Below are 22,227 nucleotides of genomic sequence, written 5' to 3'. Positions count from 1 at the left end.
CCTGCTAATGGCAAAAAAAAATGTAGAATGAAGATAAGAAAGGAAGAGGATTATATAAAGTACAAAAGTCAGTATTAAATAGAAATGTTAATGAGAGAAACAGAAGGGAAGAAGTAATAATGATCAGATTAAGAGTGGGTCATACCTATTTCAATTACAATTTATATTTGATAGGGAGAAAAAAATAATGATAAATGTGAAGGATTGATGAACTGTAAAACGTGTTCAACCTGAAAGGGAGAAATTGAGAAGAATGGTTGGAAGAACAGGTCAAAAATGAAGTTTTAAAGGAATATTAGAAAATTAAGGAAATATAAATGATGTTTACAGATGAAAGTAATAATTATTTATCTTAAAAGTAAAAAAAATACAATTTGATAGATGTACAGTAATGTTGCCACACACTCATCTACACTAGGTGGCGGTATACACCTTAAAGTTGCGATCCGCCACAATAGAAAAGAAGAAGAAGAATCTTCTAATCTATAAGAATACGGGGAGATACAGGGGGCTTTCTATTATTTTCACTGAAAGAAATGTTTCTTCCAAGAAAGCGTTAAAAAAGTAAGTAATATACACGGTTTACTCTGATGTAAAAATATGCATACATAAAAACACAGAAAATGAAGCGTGCTGTGCGGTTGGCGTCATTTTCTCTTTGTTAGTGAAAACGTGTCTTTCCTGTTCCTGCTGGAGGCTTTCAGTCCACTTTAGTATTTAAATTGGACTTTATTCTGTGCGAAGGTGAACAGGAGTCCTGCTGAGAACCATGGCGAACCAGAGGGTTCTCCCTCAGAGCAAGGAGACTCTGCTGCAGAACTACAACAAGAGGCTCAAAGATGACATCAAGTCCATCATGGACAACTTCACGGAAATCGTCAAAACTGCAAAGGCAGCTCACTGGTTTCTCTAAAATAAAATAAAAACAATTATTTTCTTTTCAAGCAGAGAAATCTGCACAGCGTTCACAGCATCATCCTCACCCAGTTTTCCATCTCTTTTTATCATTGATCAGATTGAAGAGGAGACTCAGGTATCTCGACCAACCCAAGCAGAGCAAGATCACTATGAGATGCACGTCAGAGCTGCAAACATTGTAAGGAACAGATATAACAATCTGAAATTAGCTGCTATTGTAAGTAGAGATCTACATGATGCTTCAACCTTTATGTGAAATGGTAATGGTGAAGTAGCGCTGCATACTATTGCAGGAAAACATGGTGGTAGCGGTGTCATGGTGGGGGATGTCAGTAGCCGATCCATCCCATCAGCTCATTTGCACATGCGCAGTCAGATATACATCCGGGTTTCCATAAATAATGTAATCATGGTACTAAAATTACTTATTTCTATTTCTTATAACTAACAAAAGAATACTAATATACATCTTTAAAAAATGTTTTAATGACTTTTCTGAGACAGGTTTGATGCTTTTTACATTTTTCCATTAAACTGTTTGTCTGACATCATTGTCAGACATGCTCAGAGTAGTCTGGCAAAATATGAATAAACCATGGTTATCTGTCATTTTAGTTTCTTTATTTAGGTCGCGCACTATATACCATAATGTTAACACGAAAGAAAAAATAAAACTTAAAAACACTAGATTTACAGTAGTTAGACCATGACTCATGTACGGAGGCCTCAGTCCTCGATGTGGGCGACCCGGGTTCGAATCCGGCCTGTGGTCCATTCCTGCATGTCTCTCCCCCTCTCTCATACCCCCTTTCCTGTCAAACTACTGTCCATAAAACGAGCCACTACTGCCGTAAAAAGATAAAAAATACAAAGCTGAAAAAGTTCCGGAGGTAGCGTAGGATCTGATTTCCGGTGTTGTGTCAGATCACTTGCGCAAGATGTCACATTTGCGTTTATGCCTTTAGTTTTGTACAAAAAATACACTTTAAATACCTGTTGGGCGTGTGTCACTCTAGTCATGTACAAAAAACAATTTAGGGTCAGATCACAGTATGCTTCAAAAAAACACCAAAAAGTAAGTAATTAAATTGTTTTTTTTTTGTACATGACTAAAGGAATACACACCTGTTGAGGTATTTTAAAGTTTATTTTTCATACAAAACTAAAGGGATAAACTATTGACTATGGGTATGCTGGTCTGACCGGGTAATAATTGAACTTTACTGATCTCACATTGGAGAAATTTATCTCTGCATTTAACCCATCCCCTTTGGGGAGCAGTGGGCTGCCATTGTGTGGAGCCCAGAGAGCAGTGTGGGGTTGAGGGTCTTGCTCAGGGACCCAGAGTGGCAGGGTATGCTAATCTGACAGAACACCGGATCAGATCGGGTACAGACAAGTGATAAAATAGAAAGGATTTTAAGGCATTTATTTTCCCAGGAAATACATGATAACCTTTAACACGTTATAGTTTAGTGCGCTTAAACATTTTGGGGAGGGAAAAATTTAATTAAGGTCTTTTTTACAAAATAAAATCGAGGGTGACCTGGATGTATATCTGGTTGAGCAAATAAGCGGATGGTATGGATCGTGTTTCTGGAACATATCGGGTAGTGACAGGGAACCCTTTTCATCCTATTCACAAACATTGCTAATGTGTGTTGGTCAACATCATACTTGTTTTTAGTTTTGAGGTAATTTATTTAGCAGCAGAAGGTCTGTATTTTCCTGAAGACTTCATACAGATATCATAGTAACATTTTTATTTTTTTATTGAGGTTTTAAAGAACAGAACAATGTATACATCAAGCTAAAATGCTGTAGAAAATGATATATCTGCGAAAAAAGAAAATTAGTTTTAAATATAACACAAATAACACAAATATAACAAAATTAAGGTACATCAAGTTTATAAAATAAATCTCTTTTTAAAAGATGACGGATATGTAGGGCTTTCCTGTTTGTAATGTCTTTTATTAAAGGGACATTAAGTTTTGCGTACAAAATTATTTCTGTGAAGTGAGGTTTGTGATTGGAGTACTTGGATCTGTGTATGTAAAACATCTAAAGAAGAGGAAGGTTAATAAAAAAGTACTAAAATTGTAACTTCTTGTCATAATCTCTGAAGAAAATTGAACATGTTCCCAGCATAATGAAGTAAGGGGGAATTTATTAAAAAATGAAAAGAAATACTCATACAGAAACACTTAAAGGGGAAAATACTAAAATAATGGAACTTGTTTCCCTTTGAACATCACTTCAGCTAACCTTAAAATTACTTTTAATTAGAAAGTAGAAGTTGGTTTGATTAAATTGATGCAGCATTTCAAAAAAATTTCCCTTAACCAGTACAAGTGAGAAGATGGTGAACAAAGTATATCTGTAAGGACACAGCAGCAGGGGGCTAAATGCCACACTTCACAAAGAACGACAAAACTAAAAACCCAGGAAAACATCAGAAAACATAAAATAGGGCCAGAATTTCTCTTTATGGTGAAAGGATGTTGGATATTTTTAAGATGTTTATGTAACAGGATGGATGTTCATGTAAAAGGATAGGGGGAAGAAAGAAAAAAAAAAAAAAACTACAGGAAGGTCCTTTTTTTTTTTTTTTTTTTTCTGAAGGTTTTTCATTCCGTGTTTCCGCACCAGGTTCGAGCTGGTGAGTCCCTGATGAAACTGGTGTCGGATCTGAAACAGTTCCTGATCCTGAACGACTTTCCTTCTGTGAACGATGCGATCAGTCAGCAGAACCAGCAGCTCAGAGCGCTGCAGGACGAGTGTGACAAGAAGCTGACGTCGCTTCGGGACGAGATCGCCGTCGACCTCTATGAGCTAGAGGAAGAGTATTACTCCTCCAGGTACAAATAGGCTCCCACCTGCCCCATCCCTCCGCCCCAATGTCCTTTCATAGCCTACTTAGCTTATCACCCAGCTACTACTGAGCCTGGTTACTCGATACACATTAATTCATCCCAACAAATCAATGCTGAAGGTCATCTTGTTTCATTTTCTTAAGTGCTTTTACAGCCTTACTGTTAAAAGCTTATCAGCCTTGTCTTTTATTTTATTTTTTTAAAGACCTTAAAGGGGTGAACACTACATATCTGCTTTAACTGCATATCCAGTTCTCCATCTGCTGGTCAACATTCTTGTTATAGATATCTGTGAAACATTCATCTCATTGTTCTGGTGACGCCTTAATGAACCAAAGAAGTTAACGTCAAAAATGCATTGCTGAAGTATTTATATCACTTAAATATTTTTGCCTTTTTTTTGTTTTTCCATGTGAAGACCAAAAACCTCCCTGCATTGTACTGTTGTTTTATTTGACAGACAAACTTTAGAGTACATCATAGATAAGTGGAAGAAATGATGTCTACCACTGTTACTATTTAGCTCTCCTGGCTCCATGCTTCAGAAATAATCAAGCTCGTCTCTCTTACATGCATTTTTAAGCATGTATTCTCTATGTGGCTCTGGATGTCTTCTAAAGCTGTTGCCAGGCAGAAAACTGAACCTCTTCTTCAGTTTTTAAATTGAATTCCTTTGAAATATTCTCCTAAACTCTGAGTTGCTTTGTTAGCTTTGATGACAAAAAAGCTTCCCCCAAACATGAAGCCACATTTCTTTAGGGAAACTATTTGTTTGCTTTGCCGATTGTTTTCTGGGTCTCAATTTTTTTTTGCTATTGGTCAAAACTTTCAGAGTATTTTTTTTGTTTGGTTTTGGACTGTAATCTCTAATTTTGGTCTGCTCATATGTGGCTGGTTTCCCTACATTTTACCGAGGGATCAGTTAAGAGGATAATTACTGCATTTTCCACTCTCTAGATGTTATATTAAATAAAAACACATCATTTCTGTTAAATAATATCTAAACTACCGTATTTTCACGACCATAAGGCGCACCGTACTAAAGGGGCAGTCTCAGTTATGTGTGCAATTACTGTATTTAACACACATAAGGCGCACCGGACTATAGGGTGCAGGTTTTATAAACCGGTACATGCCTCTTTTTGTGAAACTGTGGTCTCCGTCGGTCATCCATCACTCCCACGCCGCTCGCAGCCTTACTTTGAACGGCCGGTTCACATCGATGTCGAGCGGTTGAAGTTCCTTTGTCAGACCTCCTGGAATAACAGCAAGTACAGCGTTCATTTGTTTCATCTTGTTTTTCGCATTGGCTGTGAGATGGGCACGCATGGAGTCACAGATTAACAGCGATGGTGATGCGTGGAAAACACCACCTGGTCTCCTTACATACAACTCCCTCAGCAACTCTTTCATCATCTCCTCATCCATCCAGCCCTTTTCATTTGCCTTAATAACGACTCCAGCTGGAAAAGTCTCTTTAGGCAAAGTCTTTCTCTTAAAAATCAACATAGGAGGCAGTTTCTGTCCATTTGCATGGCAGCCAAGCACAACAGTAAACGTCCACACTTCCCCCTTTAACGTTCTCATGATAATAACAACACACATAGGGCGCGCCGCACATTTTGAGGGAAAAAAAAGACGTTTATATGCGCCTTATAGTCGCGAAAATACGGTACACCAGTTTATGGTTGTAACATCAAATGGTGCTAGTGTTATGAATACTTCTGCAAGTTCCTGTTTTTACTGCTGTTTTTTTTTATCAGAAACTATAACTCTTTCTTTTGTTCTGCAACATCTAATGGATTTACATCATTTTCCATTTATAGCAGAGATAAACATTTAGTAAAATCTTTTATGACTTGTTGGAAATAATTTTTATATGGAATAGGAAAATATGTTAGAAAAACTAAAGTAATATAAAGACTATTTGTTAAATACATTATTAGAATCAAAATAATCTGATGGAATTTATAAATTATTTGTACTGTTGGCTCCAGATTGGTTTTAACTTACCTGATTAGTTTGCATCTAAACTTAGTGGATTTTTTGAGGTGTGTGTTGATAAAAGAATAATTAAGAGAATTTGTTGTTTCCGTCCAATTGATCTGTAACCATGTAAACGGTTCAGAGGACCTAGAAAGACTGAGAAATAAAGCGGAGACAAAACCCTACAGCAGTTTGTTGTTTTTGGGTTCATACAGGTATAAAGGAATGTTTTTGTTGGAGCTTGCTTAATGCAGACCTAACTTTCTTGCAGCCTTTGCACTGCTGTCCTAATCAACCACTAATTCCATCCTTTTGCTCATCCTAAATCAAGTTGTAAATCCAATCAAAGGCTATCGTTTGGTTTTTGTGCTTTTTGCTTCTAACGAACCTGCTTTCATGTGCTCTGCTGTTTGTATGGGTGTGTTTATTCTGACCTGCTGCTCTTGTCTGCTTCTCTTTTTCTGCGCTGCGCTCTTTGCCTCCAAACCGGTTTCTGCTCTGCTGCAAAGTTGCAGTCATTGGAACAGCACTGACCTGCCTCTGTGCGAGGCCTACCGCCGGCGTGACAGCTGGGCCTCTCAAGATAGCAGCACCAGCTCAACCCAGGATGACCGAGATGACGTAGAGGGAACCCCAAAACAAGAAGCCAACCTGCAACACCCCATCAATGGACATGGGACAGCCCCCACGGAGAAAGCATGAAGAAGGACGGAGGAATGCTCCTGTTAAATCTGGGAAATATGGCCTATACCTTAGAGACGAGTTTTAGTTTTGTTTCATTGCCTAAAACTAGACTAATATTTCATATTTTCTGTAAAAAGTAGGAAAATTAGATGCACTGAACACAATCTTATAGAGTTCTGTAGTAGATTTAGAGCTTTTCTAAGTGAACACTTGCTGACATTCCTCCTGATATTGGCCCATTTAAAAAAAAAAAAATGAAATGCTTATTTTACTGAAATGTACAGTAAACTGAATGAGTTTCAGTTCACCTTGAAGCTTGTATTTATGCGTTTTTTTTCTTTAGAAGCAGGTATATATATATTTTTTTCTTGGTTTTCTTTCAATCCTGGACATTTTCCTTCCAGGTGCTGAAGTAGATGTGAAACAGGTCGCTTTATAGCTCGCTATTTTAGATTTCTACTGACCATGATAACATCCTCAGGGTTTTATACTAAACTCAAACCATAGTTCACACAAAATGCTGCCAAACATGTAGATAAAAATGGCCAATCACAACTTGTCAGTTAATCAGTGCATCATTCTCATTTTTTTTTTTTCTTCAGGCAATTATTTTTGGATTTATATTGTAAAATGTGTTTGTTTTTGACTTGTTAAACTAATCGGATCACATTAAAGAAAACACTGTTTTTATTTTATTGAATGTATTCATTGAAAATCCACAAAAGTAGTTTAGAGATAAATGGGAACATAAAGCAGAAACTAAGGATTTAGCAGAGAACCACAGAGTATAGAGAATAATATGCTCTAGCATTGACAATTTTACATCCAGGCCTTCAAATTTAGTTTTCCTTGATATAATTAATATTAAACATGAAATACACATAACTTATAAAGATGATCACGATGTTTTAAGTTGAACAGAAATAGCCAATAAAATATGTAAATAATCAGAAGTAAGTGAGAATTCATAAGACCAGGAACTCAGTTTTTAGTTATATTTACCTGAGGCTTCTCCACTATTTTCAGTTTCAGTCATTCCAAACATGTCTATGATTTAGAACAGGACTGTTAAAGTACAGCTAACCAGACAAATAAATCGTATATTCTAAACATTTACCATTTTGATTCAACACGCTGCAGGTGTTAAAAGAAAAAAAAATTACATTAAGGTACAACTATTAATTGTATTTGCACACTTACAACAAAAAAGACTGAAGGTTGTTGGTCAAAGTTATAATTTGTAGGAAGCCTAATCTTATCAATAGAATAACACATGCATGGCAGAATACATGTTTTTTTTTTTTTACAATAGTTAAGGGGTACAACACTGGCAATGGGAGAGCTGCTGTCATTACTCTTTAGGTAACTAGGTTATGACTCAGTGTGGAGAAAGATGACGCCATGTCGGTTATTTCCATGCTAATATCTTCGGTTCATCTTCTTGAACTTCTCATAGTGGTAGTCATCTGTGGCTTTTTCATTGTTTGGACGTTTGCGGTGGTTGGGTGGTGACGGAACTGTTAAAAGAGAAATTATTTAGACTGCTGCAGTTTCAGGACATTAACAGCGTGTGGCAGATGCCCTCTACCTTCTGGTCCAGGTTTCTCTGTATCTCCAACCCGAAGCGGTCTTGCTTTAGGTTCTTCTTTGTGTCTGTGATGCCTCTGTGGTGCGTTAACATCCTCATGATAAACTAAAAGCACAAAAAGAAATCCCCTTAAGTCCTGCTAATCATTTGGGTTATTACAACACATTGCAGTATGTAGGGATTAACTCACAGCGGTTGTGTTGGACATAATTCACAGCAATGTTTGTTGGAACGAATGATGTGCCTTGGTCTTTCTTTTTGTTTCTTTGTTCTGCCAACAGTTTGGCTTTTGCTTCTTCTGTCTGAATTATGTTTTTGATCTTTGCACTGAAAAAAAGGAAGAAGCTTTCAGTCTTGGCAAACTTCAAAATTATTTACACATCTAAAACACTAGCAATTGTGTAAAAAAAAATGGAAAAGATTATTAAACAGTCCGAACGTACTCGATGCCTAGGTCAACTTCAGGGATTCCACTCAACATCTGGTTAGATAACATCTCTTCGGTCTTCTTGGCTGAGTTGACATTGATGCTCTCAGGCAGCTCATAGAGGTGGTCTTCTGCATTTTTCACCTTGACTTTCTGTTCTTCAGCCTCCACCAAGCCCTTCTTCTTTTTTAACTCAGTCTCGATATATTTCATCCTAAGAAGATAAACACATTAAGTATTCAGATGATGCAGTGAAACTGTATCAGTTGCAATGACTTTTAAACTGCACGTGTAATTAAACCAAAATGTTTTATACTGAAATAGCCCATGATTGATTGCATACCATTCACAAAAATCCCCCAAATTATCAATATGTGACGATAAATGATATACCCAAATATCACTGGTAAACCTCAAAATTTCTGCTTGCATTTGGTCTAATTTACAGGCAATCAGCAAAAAAATAAAATCTGATCTGGAATGCATAACTACTCGACAAATAGAGAAAAAAAGACAACAGAATGCAGAACTGGACCCTCCAAAATAAAATAAAATTTCCAGAGAAAGTGAAAGAGTGTTGGGAAAAGCGCATGTAAGGAGAAACATGCATTTCATTTTTTAAAGTAATACATGTTTACACTAAACAAAATATGCAGCAGATGTCTTTTTTTCTTATACAATTTAAATCTAATGAATGATTGTAAACCTAAAAGCAGCTTTAAAACTATGAAATCTTTCATTGTGCATTTACAGGCTACAATATTGAACTCCGTTCCTCTTCCTCAGCTTTGAAAAACTACTCCTTTTTCTTGAATTTAAAGCATGAATTTGAAGCATGATTTGAAAGGCTATAGATAAATATATATGCTACATACGCTGCAGTCCTGCATTTATCAAACATATTAAAGTATCTGTTCATTAGATCCACAAACTCAGAGATATTAGGCTCCAGTCTTTGAATAGGAAGCAAACAACCATTGAGCACATATGCAATTATTAATCGGTTCCATTTTATTTTATTTCTTTTGCTCTGTATTTCTTTATTGTGCAGATATTTATTTATTGTAGAGTGAATAAAGCATACATACATGTCTGCATCCTCATCTCTTCTGTTAGTCTCAGCTGAGAAAGATGTGCCCAGGTTCAGGTCTGTCTCATCTTCTGTCCTGTAATTTGATGACACACAAATTTAACAGAGGGTACGCCTATTTGTGAAATCAAGCTCTTTTATTTACAATACGCCAAAATGCAAGTGCATTATTAGCGTTAACTTACATGTCTCTGTTCCTGTCTTTCACTTTCTTCATGTCCACAACCCCCCCAGTCTTCAGTTTGAATGGATCATTCTGTCGGAAATGATCCGTTTTGAAAACAAATTTAAAACATGTTCTAAATACACACAAATGTTGAGAATCAATAACATGACTTACATCTATTTCAGCTTCTGGTGGAAGTTTCTCTCCAACCAATAGGGCGGTTATACTGGAAAAATAATTACATTGTAAAGTTACCAATGAATGGTCTATTCCACACGCAGGAGACTTTGAATAAATTGTAATAATGTATTACTGTTTAATAAACCAGTTTAAAACTTGACACTCATTTGTGGATTCGTTAAAAAACAGGGTTACATATTTCAAATACTCAATAGTTGAATAGGTTGTAGTGAGATAACTCCTAAAGAGATTCACTGGTCTCCTCTACAAGGAGGAGAAGGCCATTGTTGTAAAAGCTGGCTGAAGCTGGCTGCTTCATGGGGGAAGTTTTACCTAGTGGTTAGAGCAGTGCGCTTTTGCTCTGAGAAGTTTGCAAGCACTGATCTCTGTTTATTCACTGGATTGCTGATTGGCTGAAAAAACAGAACCCACCATCTGCCATGCTGGTACTCCCCACTCCCATGGAGATATGCAGTAAAAATGCCTACATGTGCAGCCTTGGCTGCAAATACAAGCAGTTTGCCGGCTCTGGGAAGATGTTCCACAGGTAATTTCACAGTCAGTGGATGTACTAACTAAGAAAATCCACATACACTATATTGCCAAAAGTATTTGCTCACCCATCCAAATTATTGGAATCAGGTGTTCCAATCACTTCCATGGCCACAGGTGTATAAATTCAAGCACCTAGGCATGCAGACTGTTTTTACAAACATTTGTGAAAGAATGGGTCGCTCTCAGGAGCTCAGTGAATTCCAGCGTGGAACTGTGATAGGATGCCACCTGTGCAACAAATCCAGTCGTGAAATTTCCTCGCTCCTAAATATTCCACAGTCAACTGTCAGCTGTATTATAAGAAAATGGAAGTGTTTGGGAACGACAGCAACTCAGCCACGAAGTGGTAGGCCACGTAAACTGACGGAGCGGGGTCAGCGGATGCTGACGCGCATAGTGCGAAGAGGTCGCCAACTTTCTGCAGAGTCAATCACTACAGACCTCCAAACTTCATGTGGCCTTCAGATTAGCTCAAGAACAGTGCGCAGAGAGCTTCATGGAATGGGTTTCCATGGTCGAGCAGCTGCATCCAAGCCATACATCACCAAGTGCAATGCAAAGCGTCGGATGCGGTGGTGTAAAGCACGCCGCCACTGGACTCTAGAGCAGTGGAGACGCGTTCTCTGGAGTGACGAATCGCGCTTCTCCATCTGGCAATCTGATGGACGGGTCTGGGTTTGGCGGTTGCCAGGAGAACGGTACTTGTCTGACTGCATTGTGCCAAGTGTAAAGTTTGGTGGAGGGGGGATTATGGTGTGGGGTTGTTTTTCAGGAGCTGGGCTTGGCCCCTTAGTTCCAGTGAAAGGAACTCTGAATGCTTCAGCATACCAAGACATTTTGGACAATTCCATGCTCCCAACTTTGTGGGAACAGTTTGGAGCTGGCCCCTTCCTCTTCCAACATGACTGTGCACCAGTGCACAAAGCAAGGTCCATAAAGACATGGATGACAGAGTCTGGTGTGGATGAACTTGACTGGCCTGCACAGAGTCCTGACCTCAACCCGATAGAACACCTTTGGGATGAATTAGAGCGGAGACTGAGAGCCAGGCCTTCTCGTCCAACATCAGTGTGCGACCTCACAAATGCGCTTCTGGAAGAATGGTCAAAAATTCCCATAAACACACTCCTAAACCTTGTGGACAGCCTTCCCAGAAGAGTTGAAGCTGTTCTAGCTGCAAAGGGTGGACCGACGTCATATTGAACCCTATGGATTAGGAACGGGATGTCACTTAAGCTCATATGTGAGTCAAGGCAGGTGAGCAAATACTTTTGGCAATATAGTGTATATGCCAATGTATCTTACAGTATAGTATGTAGCTTAACATTAGGCTGGCTATCTTGGACTTACTTGAAGTTAGTCACTAAATTAGCCATTGACATCGTGTCTAAGGTAAGAAAATAGAAAGTAGAGTAAATAGAAAATAATTCACTGTGAAATGTCAATGTAGTAATTCGTTATTAAGTGGATGCCGAAAAAAAATAAAAATAAAAAATATATATATATATATATATATATATATATATATATATATATATATATATATATATATATATATATTGCACTGCATTACCAGACATGTAAGATGTAATTAATTACCATAACAATCTAATAAATACATATATATTACATGTACATCAACAATGTGCCACTTTGGACAAATCTGTATTATCACACTGCTAACACATTAATTTTATTGTGATCAATTCGTATGTGTTATATTACATGAATTAGAAACTTCATTGACTTCATAATGTGTTTTTTTTTATTATATGTTAAAGTAATCTACTTATGCTATGAAACAGCAAGTGTGTGTTAAAGTGACAAATTTATCTTTATTTTAAAAAGTCTTCAGTCCTCCTGAAAATGAGAACATTGTCATTGTTCGATGTTGTAGCAAACCAATTGTTTACATTGTGACAAGGGAGTATCATTATGGCGGCCGGTGGCTTCACTTCAACCCCGTACTGTTCGATCCCCACAGCCTGCACTTGGATTCCTGAGCAAGACCCTGAACCCCACACTGCTCCCCCGGCACCACACAGTGGCAGCCCACTGCTCCCCTAAGGGATGGGTTAAATACAGTAAATTTACCCATTGTGAGACAATAAAGGGATTTGCAGTTATTACATTTATTTATGGAAGTGTTACAATGCAGATTTGATTAGGAGATAAAAGTCTTTATAATTAAAAGGAATAGGAGCAGCTTTGAAAATGTTTCCCTTTTAAAGGTCTGCTGAGAAACATGGCATTATCTGTGATTGGAAATTGTGCTTCATGAGCCACCACACATAGAGATCTGCATGGCATATATTTGTCACATTCCTTGTATTAAGGTAATGCTGAAACAGACATCTGGATAATTGTATTTACACAAAACTATCAAACTATTACTCAGAGGTTCACAGGAAGGAAATTTGAATTTCCAATGTAATGAGATGCGTCTTCTGCTGGTGTAGATTGACTGCTAAATAGCTATAATATCACCTGTCTGATAGGCGAGCAAATTAACCTGACCTGAAAAGATTAAAAAATATATGTGTACACAGGTTAATCACCTTCATGCTACATCGTAATTTCCTCATCATCTGAATTAACATAAACAAACACCTATATACGCGTATAATAAATAGCAAAAGCCTTCCACTTTTCCAATCCACTTTTTAATAGCATTTATCCATGGTGTTGATCAATTTGCAATGCGCTTCACAATCACACTAAAACTAAAGGAGTTTGTCTGATGAAAAAAAGCAAACCCACACTACCTGACTCCGGTCTGCCGTTTCCTCAAACTCTGAAGTTCTTTTGCCTCCTCTAATTTTGACCTAGAATTAAAAAAATAATAAATAAAATTAAACACACTGGTTAAATAGCTTTTTAAATGTGTAAAATATGTAAACCACGCTTCATAAATTCTAATTGCACAGGTTGCTAGCTAAGACGGCGTTAGCTTCAAATATATTTTAATCTATCTTATTTTTTTACCTGACTTCTTCTGCTGTCTCATTATCCTCCTCTTCTTCATCAGATGAGTCCCTTCTCCTTCTAAAATTTTTACCACAAGGCATTTTTTATTAATGATGCGAAGCTCAAAAACAATGCGTTTTATGCCAGCAAGCTGTTGAAATGCTACGGGGGGAAACTTTACCGCACGTACAATAATAACACGTCACTTCCGCCTTGTACAAAGCCACTTCCGTCCTTGTTAGTTAACCAAAACAACCATGGCGACTTATGCACAGGTCGGGAGGTTGTTGGGTATTTCAGCAAGATTTGTGCGACCGTAAGTATATATTTTAGAAAAAGGATGCAGACAAATTTTTTTTTCACGTCGTCTTTTTTTTATTTTTGGCCTCTTTAAAATCGCTATATGTAGCTGTGGCTAACTAGCAGGCTACTGGCTTGTTAAACATGAATGACGCAGACTCAAACTACTAACCATAGTAAGAAAAGAGAGATTTGTTTCTTTCTTCTTTCGAGGCTTGTTTTACATTTTAAAGCATTATTCTATTCATAAGTGGCCATAAAACAACTTTTAAAATGGATTTTGTGTAATTTTAGAACCAATTGATAATGACCAGTTAGTTGTTTGAATGCACAAAATTATCTGGTGAAACTGAGGGAGATCAAATTACGTGACAGATCAATATGTTTATAGTTAAAGTAGTTTAATTAATTAATGTAGTTTATTGTGAAAATATAGTAATTAATTTAAATCTCATAAAAATGGAACCCTAGATATATTGTATGTAAAATTAATAAGAATCTCCTAGGCATAAAACAATAGTCTGTTATGTAAATAGTGTTAAACAAAAACTTAGCCCTTAGTTTAGTTTAAATGCGTAAAGTTTATTTTTACAGTGGTTAATTGAAATGTCATCTCAGGTCATGATATAGACAAATGGATCCAACTTATATTGAGCTCTATGATATTTAAAATGACTTCAGCAAATACCTTCTACCTACAGAAGCAGCGATGATTGGATCAAGTTTTGAATTTGAAATCCTCATCTTGGATTTTTAGTGATGATGGAAACGAGGCAGTTCTAGTTATCCAGGAATGAACCTTTGCATGTCAACAACATACATATTAAGGGTTTTGCTTCTGATCTAAAGGGGGAAAAAACTATAAAGTTAAGATTATTCTTTTTAGGAAAAGTGCAGTGTTTCTTGACCTTTACCTGTAAATGAGGTCATATGGGGATCCCTGCTTCACACTGGAAATCTATTAAGTTTCTCAAGTAATATATTAAGTATTTGCGACACATTTTTGTTTAAACATTTTTAGAGATCCAAGTGTATTTCTTGTTGGAGCAATGATTATTAAGGCTCCTGACTCTATTGTAAAACTAATTGTACTTCCTAATATTCTATTATTCTTTTAGAAAAGATGAACTAGCGGGTTGTTATAGTTTTTAAAAGTGTCTGATGAAAATCTATTAAATGTGCCAACTTTAGGCTACTAAGGGTCCAGTTAACTATCCACTGTCTGGTTTTGTTGGAGTTGAGATAAAGATTATTTAAGTGGATTTGCACCCTGTGTCTTCTCAGCTCAAAGGTCCAAGATAGTGGTTTCTGAAGTGTGTGGGTCTTATCAACAATGTAACATGAGATCTATTTTTCAACATTTTATTCTCATTATAATTTGATTTCAATATATAACAATTGAAGCAGTTTTGTTGTAATTGTAAATTGTTTAGCTGGTTTAAAAGCTGTGCTTTACAACATCCATCCATCCATCCGTCTTCTCGCGCTGAGTTCTTGTCAGGGTCGCAGTGGGGCTATCTTCTGCAGTCTATGGGTTAGAGGCGGGGTACATCCTGAGGAGGTCACCATTCTATCGCAGGGCAACACAAAGACACACAACCACGCAGACACACACTCACACCTAAGGACAATTTAGAGATGCCAATTAACCTAACAGTCGTGTTTTTGGACTGTGGGAGGAAGCTGGAATACCCAGAGAGAACCCACGCATGCTTGGGGAGAACATGCTAACTCTATGCAGAAAGATCCAGGCCCGCAATCGATCCCAGAACCTTCTTGCTTGCAAAGCAACTGTACTACCCACTGTGCAGGCTGCTGCACAACATATTAAATAGAAATCATCATTGCAGTGTCACGTCTTGCAATATTTCAAAGAACTGCTTACACTTTGCCTTCAGTAATACATTTGGACAGTTGGATTACCTTTAAGTTATCTAGAAGATTGGTTTTGGTGGCAAAAAACTGAAATATTTGGAAGAAAGAGAAGAGTGTGAATTTATCACAACCTTTAATTCAATTTAATCTTTTCCCTCATATAACCTTAAGTATAAGGAGTGTTGATGTATTTAACTTATATATTTTAAGACCTAAAATTCTATAGTTATTATTTTGTCTATTTTGAAGTTTGCCAGCAACTGTCCAAAAACTGTAATCCTCCAATGAAAGCTGTCATTATTTAAAAAGATAAAAACTTGCATGTAAATCTCAACTACTAGCTTTAATATTTTGATTTTTCCTTCATGGCTCCAGGGGCACCTTAATGTGTAATAGGAATAATTTTGCGTATGTGGTAATGAAACTGTAACCTTTTTCAATATGTTTATCATTTCAGACTGGCTAATAGTGGATGTCAGAGCAGTAGATCCTACTGGTCCTCGCAAGTCACAGGATTCTCAAACAGATGGCAACAAAACCCCGTCTGGGTCGTTCCTGGTTTGTTTATTCTATATTTCATTAAACCTGGTTGTTAGTGTAATGATTGCTTTTCTTGTGGTAACAGCTGCTCACATACTGTGGGAAGATCTTATATTTGTAGATGGAATTCAATCAGATAGACAGAATTTATAATTGTTTAACATCTCAAATTACATTTCTTTCCACGGTGTTTTGTCTCTTCTCAGGAAGGACCATGTTTGTGCAGACACAGGACACGCCAAATCCAAACAGCCTGAAGTTCCTGCCTGGGCGAACAGTTTTAGAGGAAGGGACTATGAATTTTCCCACCTCTCGTGATGCATTCTGCTCACCTTTAGCCAGGTGTGGGAGTTTTTTTATTTAAGTACTTATTCATCTTAGAATGCTCTTTATGATAACATGTTTTTGTAACTCACAAATGTAAAAAAAAAAAAAAAAAAAGGTAAATCAGTCTATACTATGTTTATTTGATACATTAGTCTTTCAAAAGCTGTGTATTTTATATGTATAGATGGGACCCAAAACTCCCACCTGGAAAGAAAATATTCTTTTGACTTCAGCTTAAACCTTTAAATGTCCTTTAAAGTGCGTTACAACTGACTTTGTAAAAACAATGTTTTCTTTTTAAGGTTCTTGTAATTTTGCTTCTTTTATTCCAGATTTTAACAGCTATATACCAAAATCCAATTTAAATTAAAATATATAATTTACAATTATATAGTTATGTGTGTTTATATATATATATAGATGCTGCCCTCTGGGAAGAGGCTTCGAAGCATCCGATGCAGGTCCAGCAGATTCCATAACAGTTTCTTCCCCACTGCCATTAGACTGCTGAATGTTGTGTAAAATGGGTTCTTTTATTTATATTAAAAAAATATATAATAATATTAGAACTGTAAATATTCAGTCATATGTTTATATTACTATTTTTTATGTATTTATTACTGTTTTCAAGGCTGCACTTTAAAAAATGAAATTGTGTAGAGTTGTTTTAAACAAAATTTCTTTTGTTTACACTCGTGTATACAAAATGACAAAAATAAATCTGTCTAAGTCTATAGTATAATAGATTTTATAGTATACATACTTTCTGTATTTGCTTAATGTTAAAGTATATATTGTATCTGCCTTTGCTTAAACAATAAGACTCATTTAAAATTATCTTTGAATTTCTGTCATTCATATTTGATTTCTCCAATACCTGCTTTTTTTAGACAGCTGTTTCGGATTGATGGAGTTAAGAGTGTCTTCTTTGGCCCTGATTTTATCACCATCACAAAGGTAAATTTCATGGTAACATTCAGCTCGTCTCAAAGCTCTTATACTCTTATATACTCATTGCAGAATAATGCCACAGCTATGGCCGGGTAGAGGACCTAAAGATTGTCCTCATTTGAGAGTAGAGCTGTTAACAAATATTTTCACTCTAGTAAAAATAAATATTAACCATTTAACAAATAACTTGGAGTGAAGAGGTGTTTGGTAAAAAAAAGGCCACTGCAGTACTGTTACTTATAATCAAATGTTTTCAATGCAAGATTGTCTATTTGGGTTTTATATGCGTTCCCTAACATTTCTGTGATTTTTTTTTTCTTCCCCTGAGTGACCTGGTCTAATTTCCTTTAGATAGTTAACTTATTCAAGCTTCTGTTGAACCACACCTTAAATTCAGAGTTAACAATTCCTGGTTCAAAATTCGAATAAGAGGCTAACCAGTTGAAAATCTTAATTTTATTTTGAATTAAATATTTCTTGACTATTGTATGCCAGGTCTCCACAGTGAATTTTCTGATGGAATCATGTTCTTCCTTATCTCCTCTTTGACAATAGTCTCCCTCAACTCTGTTTCCTTCCACTTAGCTGTACTGATTGTTGTGCACCAGCACATCAATAGCTTTGATGGTGCTGCATAATAAACATTTTTGAGGTCTGGGAGTGCCACTCCTCCCTCTTTTTATGAGTCTTTGGAGTTTTGAATATCTAATTCTTTCTTTACCACCATTCTAAACAAATATTGTTTTTTTTTTTATCTCACTCTATGGATTGGGAGGATGGTATCCTCACTGGCCGGGGCTGAAACATATCTAAAATTCTAAGTAGTACTTTAATCTTCATTATTTCAATTCTGGCATTTAGATCAAGAATCAAAACATTCCACTTTTCCATGTCTTTGATTGTCTGACTAAGTGGATTAGAGTTAATTTTTATGCTTGTAATTGTTATTCCCAGGTAAACAATTGATTATTTTAAATCCATTTTATCATATTCTATATTTTATGTATAGAATATTGACTCTCTATTGTTGGAAAATGACCAAAATTTAAATCCTCTGCTCCAATTTCTTTTTTTAATAAGATTAGTAAAGTAATAATGTGACTTTCACTATTTTTTGTTTCTATGCTCAGTCCGATGAAACATTGGAATGGAAAGTAATTAAGCCTGATGTGTATGCTGCTATCATGGACTTCTTTACTTCTGGGCTTCCAGTTGTGAATGAAGACAGCAAGCCGAGGGCCGATACAGGTCAGGATCCCAGTCTGCTGAACCTGTAAGATGAGATGTTTTCCCATTTCCAAATAACAGCAACTTCCTTTATTTATTTATATTTCAGCACCATCAGAGGATGATGATGAAGTAGTTTCTATGATCAAAGAGCTGTTGGATACACGAATAAGGTAAATGCTCCTGAAGATGCCTCCATAAAACCAGATTCCTTAGTTCGTCCCTGTCTCATCCTTCGGATGCTCCCACTCTGCAGGCCTACAGTGCAGGAGGACGGCGGTGACGTTCTGTATCGGGGATTTGACGACGGCATTGTAAAACTAAAGCTGCAGGGGGCCTGCACCAGTTGCCCCAGTTCCATTGTTACCCTGAAGAACGGCATCCAGAACATGCTGCAGTTTTACATACCTGAAGTTGAGGCGGTGGAAGAGGTTTGCTTGTTTGTTTTTTTATTTTTTTCTATCAATGACTCCAGTTTTTATTGGAATAATCTGAATTATCATTATTCTGCTGGGTCTCTTAAAAATTATACTTTTGTTTTTTGTTTTACAAAAGTCAAAGATTCAGGTTCCATAAGCTTGGCAAACTGAATCTCTCACACCAGAAGAAAGATTTATTAGTCGTCTTGGTTTCATCTCTATTCTTCTAATGTTATCAGACATTTTGGAAATTGATTTCTAAGCAAATAGTGCAACATTTGCCATCTTGAATGAGGAAATCCTTTTCTACTAAACCTTTTTGTTCCTATGAAACTAAATCAAGACTTTAGTGGAGAATGTCTTGTTGACAAAAAAATTATTATTAGACTAACCACAAAGTTCTGTTTATCAAGTCATAAAAAAATTTCTTTTTGTCAGTTAATCCTTTGAAAGATAATAAATCATGGCGAAATAATCTGATTATTTACCCTGTATCATAAAGTTTGGGAATACCTGGCATTTTTTGCTAAAATTATCGATAGTTATGCAGATGTACCTTAGTGATTTACATTTTTTTTTACTTTTAGTTTGTGCATTGAAGGCAGTCCACCTTGTTTCCTGTTAGCTGTCATAGGTGAAAATGAAACGGTACATCTGGGTGCAAAAACAAAAACTACAGCCTGCAAAGGTTAAGATGTCTGAAAAATTATGTAACTCATGTTTGCTTCTAAATGCTGATAAATGAATATTCATTTAAGTTTAAGCTAGAGATCCAAATGTTATAGGTGCCTACTAATTACTATTAGTAGTTCCTTTTAGTTAAACGAATGAATGAATGAGAAAAGGAACATTTTGTTCCATTAGGAAGTTTAAATAAATTTTCTGATCATTTGACTGTAGAAAGATTTTTACCAGCAAAACATTTTCCCCAAAAATATTTTGCAACAAGCTTTGTGATGTATTTTGGATGTAGCATAGGAATCACAAGATATTAAATGCAATAATCTGTAAAATGTCAACCTAGACATGTTTTTTGTTTTCCTCAAAGGTGAAGGAAGATGAGGACGAAGAAGCAGCTCAAGTTTAACCAGATCCTGTTCAACACACCTCCTTCTTTTAAAGCCATAGATGCAATACAACTGCTCTCAGCACCACTCTGATTCCAAGAACTCATCCTCTTTATTCATCCAGGTTTTTTCATTTCGTTTTGTAGTTCTGGCCTAAGTTATGGCAGAACTGAAATAAAATGCAAGACAAAATTCATATAAAAAGAATACGCTGAAATAATTTGTATTTATTCTTTCATAGTGTTACATGACTTCTGAATCAGTCAGCAGTCAAAGCTGCCTATAGGCTGGAAATTCATATTGGATACTTTATCTTTACAGAATATATACTGTGTCTATATAAATAAACATTGTTTAAATTCTTTGTTACAGCGTCTAATTTGATTAATTGTCCAATGTCCTACGTTTAATATAATCCTCTGTGAGAAGTATAATCTTGGAAATATTTTAGTCATGCATTGTTTCTATACACAGATAACAATCAGTGAACCTGCAAGCTGTTTTTAATAAAGCAGTTTAATTTTTATTAATGAATTGAAGAGTTATTTGATAACTATGATGAGCCTCACTCTGAAACTACTTGTCTGAAGATTTACTTCACTGATGCTATAAATCTAGCAGCACTGGGGAATTGAGGTCTGCTGGAGCATCAGTTCATGTTTGTTATACATCAGTATGTATACATTAGGCAAAGGGTAACTTCTATTGAAGCATATCAAGATATTTCAAGTTTCAAATGACATCACAGATGTCATCCACTCTTCTGCATTCCTTTTTCATTGAGACACTCTTTCCTCTATTATATCTTTACTTTGTTTTGTTCCTTTTCTTTCTCTGTGTCCTTGCGGTAGCTTTGCACCACTGGTAAACTAATCGAGATAAAGTCAGCTTTTTATAATTTATTTCTGTGTCTCTTAAATACACTGATGCGGAAATTAATAGAAAAGTAATAATCTTTAAGAACTACAGTTTGCATAAGCTTTATGTATATTTACAAAGGTTTTCAGAAAGTAAGCACTGGAAAAGCAATAGTAACAAGTTCATTCTGCAATACTTTATAAAACTACTCTCAGTTGTAATAAGATCACAAGAAACCTTCAGTATTCCAATCTTATCTTACTGATAAACATTAATCGTTACCTATGAAACAATAACTTCTGAAATAACTCTCTACTATAAATCAAAGTCAGGACAGTGGGTGATGTTTGGACCTTTGCAAAGGTAGATAAGATCAGCAGAAATGATCGCTTTCTCATGTAAGTATTGGCCGATCACCAATATCCCAAAATTAAGGAAATTAAGACCAATCAATCAGTGTATCCCCATTACAAATTGGTTAGAAAATTTAAATATTTCTATGATAAGCTTGTATGGACTTTAACGTCATGAGCATAAACAGTTTTGTATGTGTAAAATTCAGGGTGTTTAAATAGTGCATTTACATTTGTCCATAAAAAATGTTAAGGGAAATTTGAGTTCCATCACAAGTTAGTAAAAGCAGTTGGTGGCTTTTTTTCTATATGTGACTGAATGAAAAAAAAAATTCAGTTAATCAAAGGAAAACGCTATTTTGAGTATTTTTATTTTATATTTATTTGTTTTCTGAGGTGCCAAAAATTGATGTAATATAATGATATTAGGCTGTAACACAATGCAGGTGTGCCACTGCTGCATTTGTGGGAAAAACTAGTAAAATATAATATAGGCTACCAGTTTTAATAACGGTGAAATAGCTGTATTAACAATGTATCTCTAGTGTAAATAATTTAAAATCGTGCTACTTTTCTCTAACAAACAAAAAAATAAAAGTTGTAATATTATGGAAGCAAATTTAAAATCCTATGAATGGAATAGATTTAATACCGAAAGGGAGGCGTTATTTACACTTGTGCTAATTAGTTGACAATTCATTAACAACCTTTTAAGATACATTTATGCCGCAAGGCAGGATCTACGACATGGTCACATCCTGATGCCACGTCATTGGTATGTACTCATTTGTACGCCCAATGAGACTGACACGGTGCTCGACCAATTATAAGCTGCCGCTGAAGAAGAGGGTCGGCCCAAGCAGAAATATCGAC

At 36.1% G+C, this 22,227-nt stretch overlaps 3 protein-coding genes across 5 annotated transcripts; 2 read left to right on the top strand and 1 right to left on the bottom strand.

Annotated features, from left to right (window-relative positions):
- Positions 1–412: 412 nt before the first annotated feature.
- On the top strand, positions 413–7,159 carry med22 (mediator complex subunit 22). 3 transcript variants are annotated; one of them, XM_038285687.1, is made up of 5 exons: positions 413–564; positions 745–892; positions 1,016–1,096; positions 3,571–3,779; positions 6,290–7,159. In XM_038285687.1, exons 2-5 carry the CDS (start codon positions 770–772, stop codon positions 6,480–6,482), a joined length of 606 nt encoding a protein of 201 aa, XP_038141615.1. In that variant the 5' UTR covers positions 413–564; positions 745–769; the 3' UTR covers positions 6,483–7,159. The 3 variants fall into 3 exon arrangements, with proteins under 3 accessions (XP_038141615.1, XP_038141617.1, XP_038141616.1); XM_038285688.1 differs by having other exon boundaries at positions 443–568; XM_038285689.1 differs by lacking the exon at positions 6,290–7,159 and having other exon boundaries at positions 3,571–4,505.
- A 595-nt stretch (positions 7,160–7,754) lies between these two features.
- cunh9orf78 (chromosome unknown C9orf78 homolog) lies at positions 7,755–13,643 on the bottom strand. Its single transcript, XM_038285685.1, has 9 exons — positions 13,456–13,643; positions 13,236–13,295; positions 9,910–9,961; positions 9,755–9,825; positions 9,568–9,645; positions 8,496–8,693; positions 8,243–8,379; positions 8,053–8,157; positions 7,755–7,981 (listed from the first exon to the last, which is right to left on the bottom strand). Exons 1-9 carry the CDS (start codon positions 13,536–13,538, stop codon positions 7,884–7,886), a joined length of 882 nt encoding a protein of 293 aa, XP_038141613.1. The 5' UTR covers positions 13,539–13,643; the 3' UTR covers positions 7,755–7,883.
- On the top strand, positions 13,633–20,505 carry nfu1 (NFU1 iron-sulfur cluster scaffold homolog (S. cerevisiae)). Its single transcript, XM_038285686.1, has 8 exons — positions 13,633–13,753; positions 16,070–16,170; positions 16,359–16,494; positions 17,370–17,436; positions 18,561–18,678; positions 18,767–18,830; positions 18,914–19,088; positions 20,125–20,505. The coding sequence occupies exons 1-8, from the start codon at positions 13,695–13,697 to the stop codon at positions 20,161–20,163; spliced, it is 759 nt and encodes a 252-aa protein (XP_038141614.1). The 5' UTR covers positions 13,633–13,694; the 3' UTR covers positions 20,164–20,505.
- Positions 20,506–22,227: the final 1,722 nt, after the last annotated feature.

Source organism: Cyprinodon tularosa, unplaced genomic scaffold (assembly GCF_016077235.1).
Source record: "Cyprinodon tularosa strain WSP-4 unplaced genomic scaffold, ASM1607723v1 ctg214, whole genome shotgun sequence".
In the NCBI taxonomy this organism is placed as follows: domain Eukaryota; kingdom Metazoa; phylum Chordata; class Actinopteri; order Cyprinodontiformes; family Cyprinodontidae; genus Cyprinodon; species Cyprinodon tularosa.
Note: the sequence above shows the minus strand (reverse complement) of the source record. Positions and strands in the feature narration are given on the sequence as shown.

What these genes read in the sequence shown, in the direction of transcription:
- med22 (XM_038285687.1), top strand. Translation starts at nt 770, where the DNA reads ATGGCGAACCAGAGGGTTCTCCCTCAGAGCAAGGAGACTCTGCTGCAG. An exon ending in ACGTCAGAGCTGCAAACATT is followed by an intron (nt 1,097 to 3,570) that starts GTAAGGAACAGA and finishes TTTCCGCACCAG; the next exon opens with GTTCGAGCTGGTGAGTCCCT. An exon ending in GAAGAGTATTACTCCTCCAG is followed by an intron (nt 3,780 to 6,289) that starts GTACAAATAGGC and finishes TCTGCTGCAAAG; the next exon opens with TTGCAGTCATTGGAACAGCA.
- nfu1 (XM_038285686.1), top strand. Translation starts at nt 13,695, where the DNA reads ATGGCGACTTATGCACAGGTCGGGAGGTTGTTGGGTATTTCAGCAAGA. An exon ending in ATTTTATCACCATCACAAAG is followed by an intron (nt 17,437 to 18,560) that starts GTAAATTTCATG and finishes TTCTATGCTCAG; the next exon opens with TCCGATGAAACATTGGAATG. An exon ending in CTGTTGGATACACGAATAAG is followed by an intron (nt 18,831 to 18,913) that starts GTAAATGCTCCT and finishes CCCACTCTGCAG; the next exon opens with GCCTACAGTGCAGGAGGACG.
- cunh9orf78 (XM_038285685.1), bottom strand. Translation starts at nt 13,538, where the DNA reads ATGCCTTGTGGTAAAAATTTTAGAAGGAGAAGGGACTCATCTGATGAA. An exon ending in AGAGATGAGGATGCAGACAT is followed by an intron (nt 8,694 to 9,567) that starts GTATGTATGCTT and finishes TTATCTTCTTAG; the next exon opens with GATGAAATATATCGAGACTG. An exon ending in GAAGTTGACCTAGGCATCGA is followed by an intron (nt 8,380 to 8,495) that starts GTACGTTCGGAC and finishes CCTTTTTTTCAG; the next exon opens with TGCAAAGATCAAAAACATAA.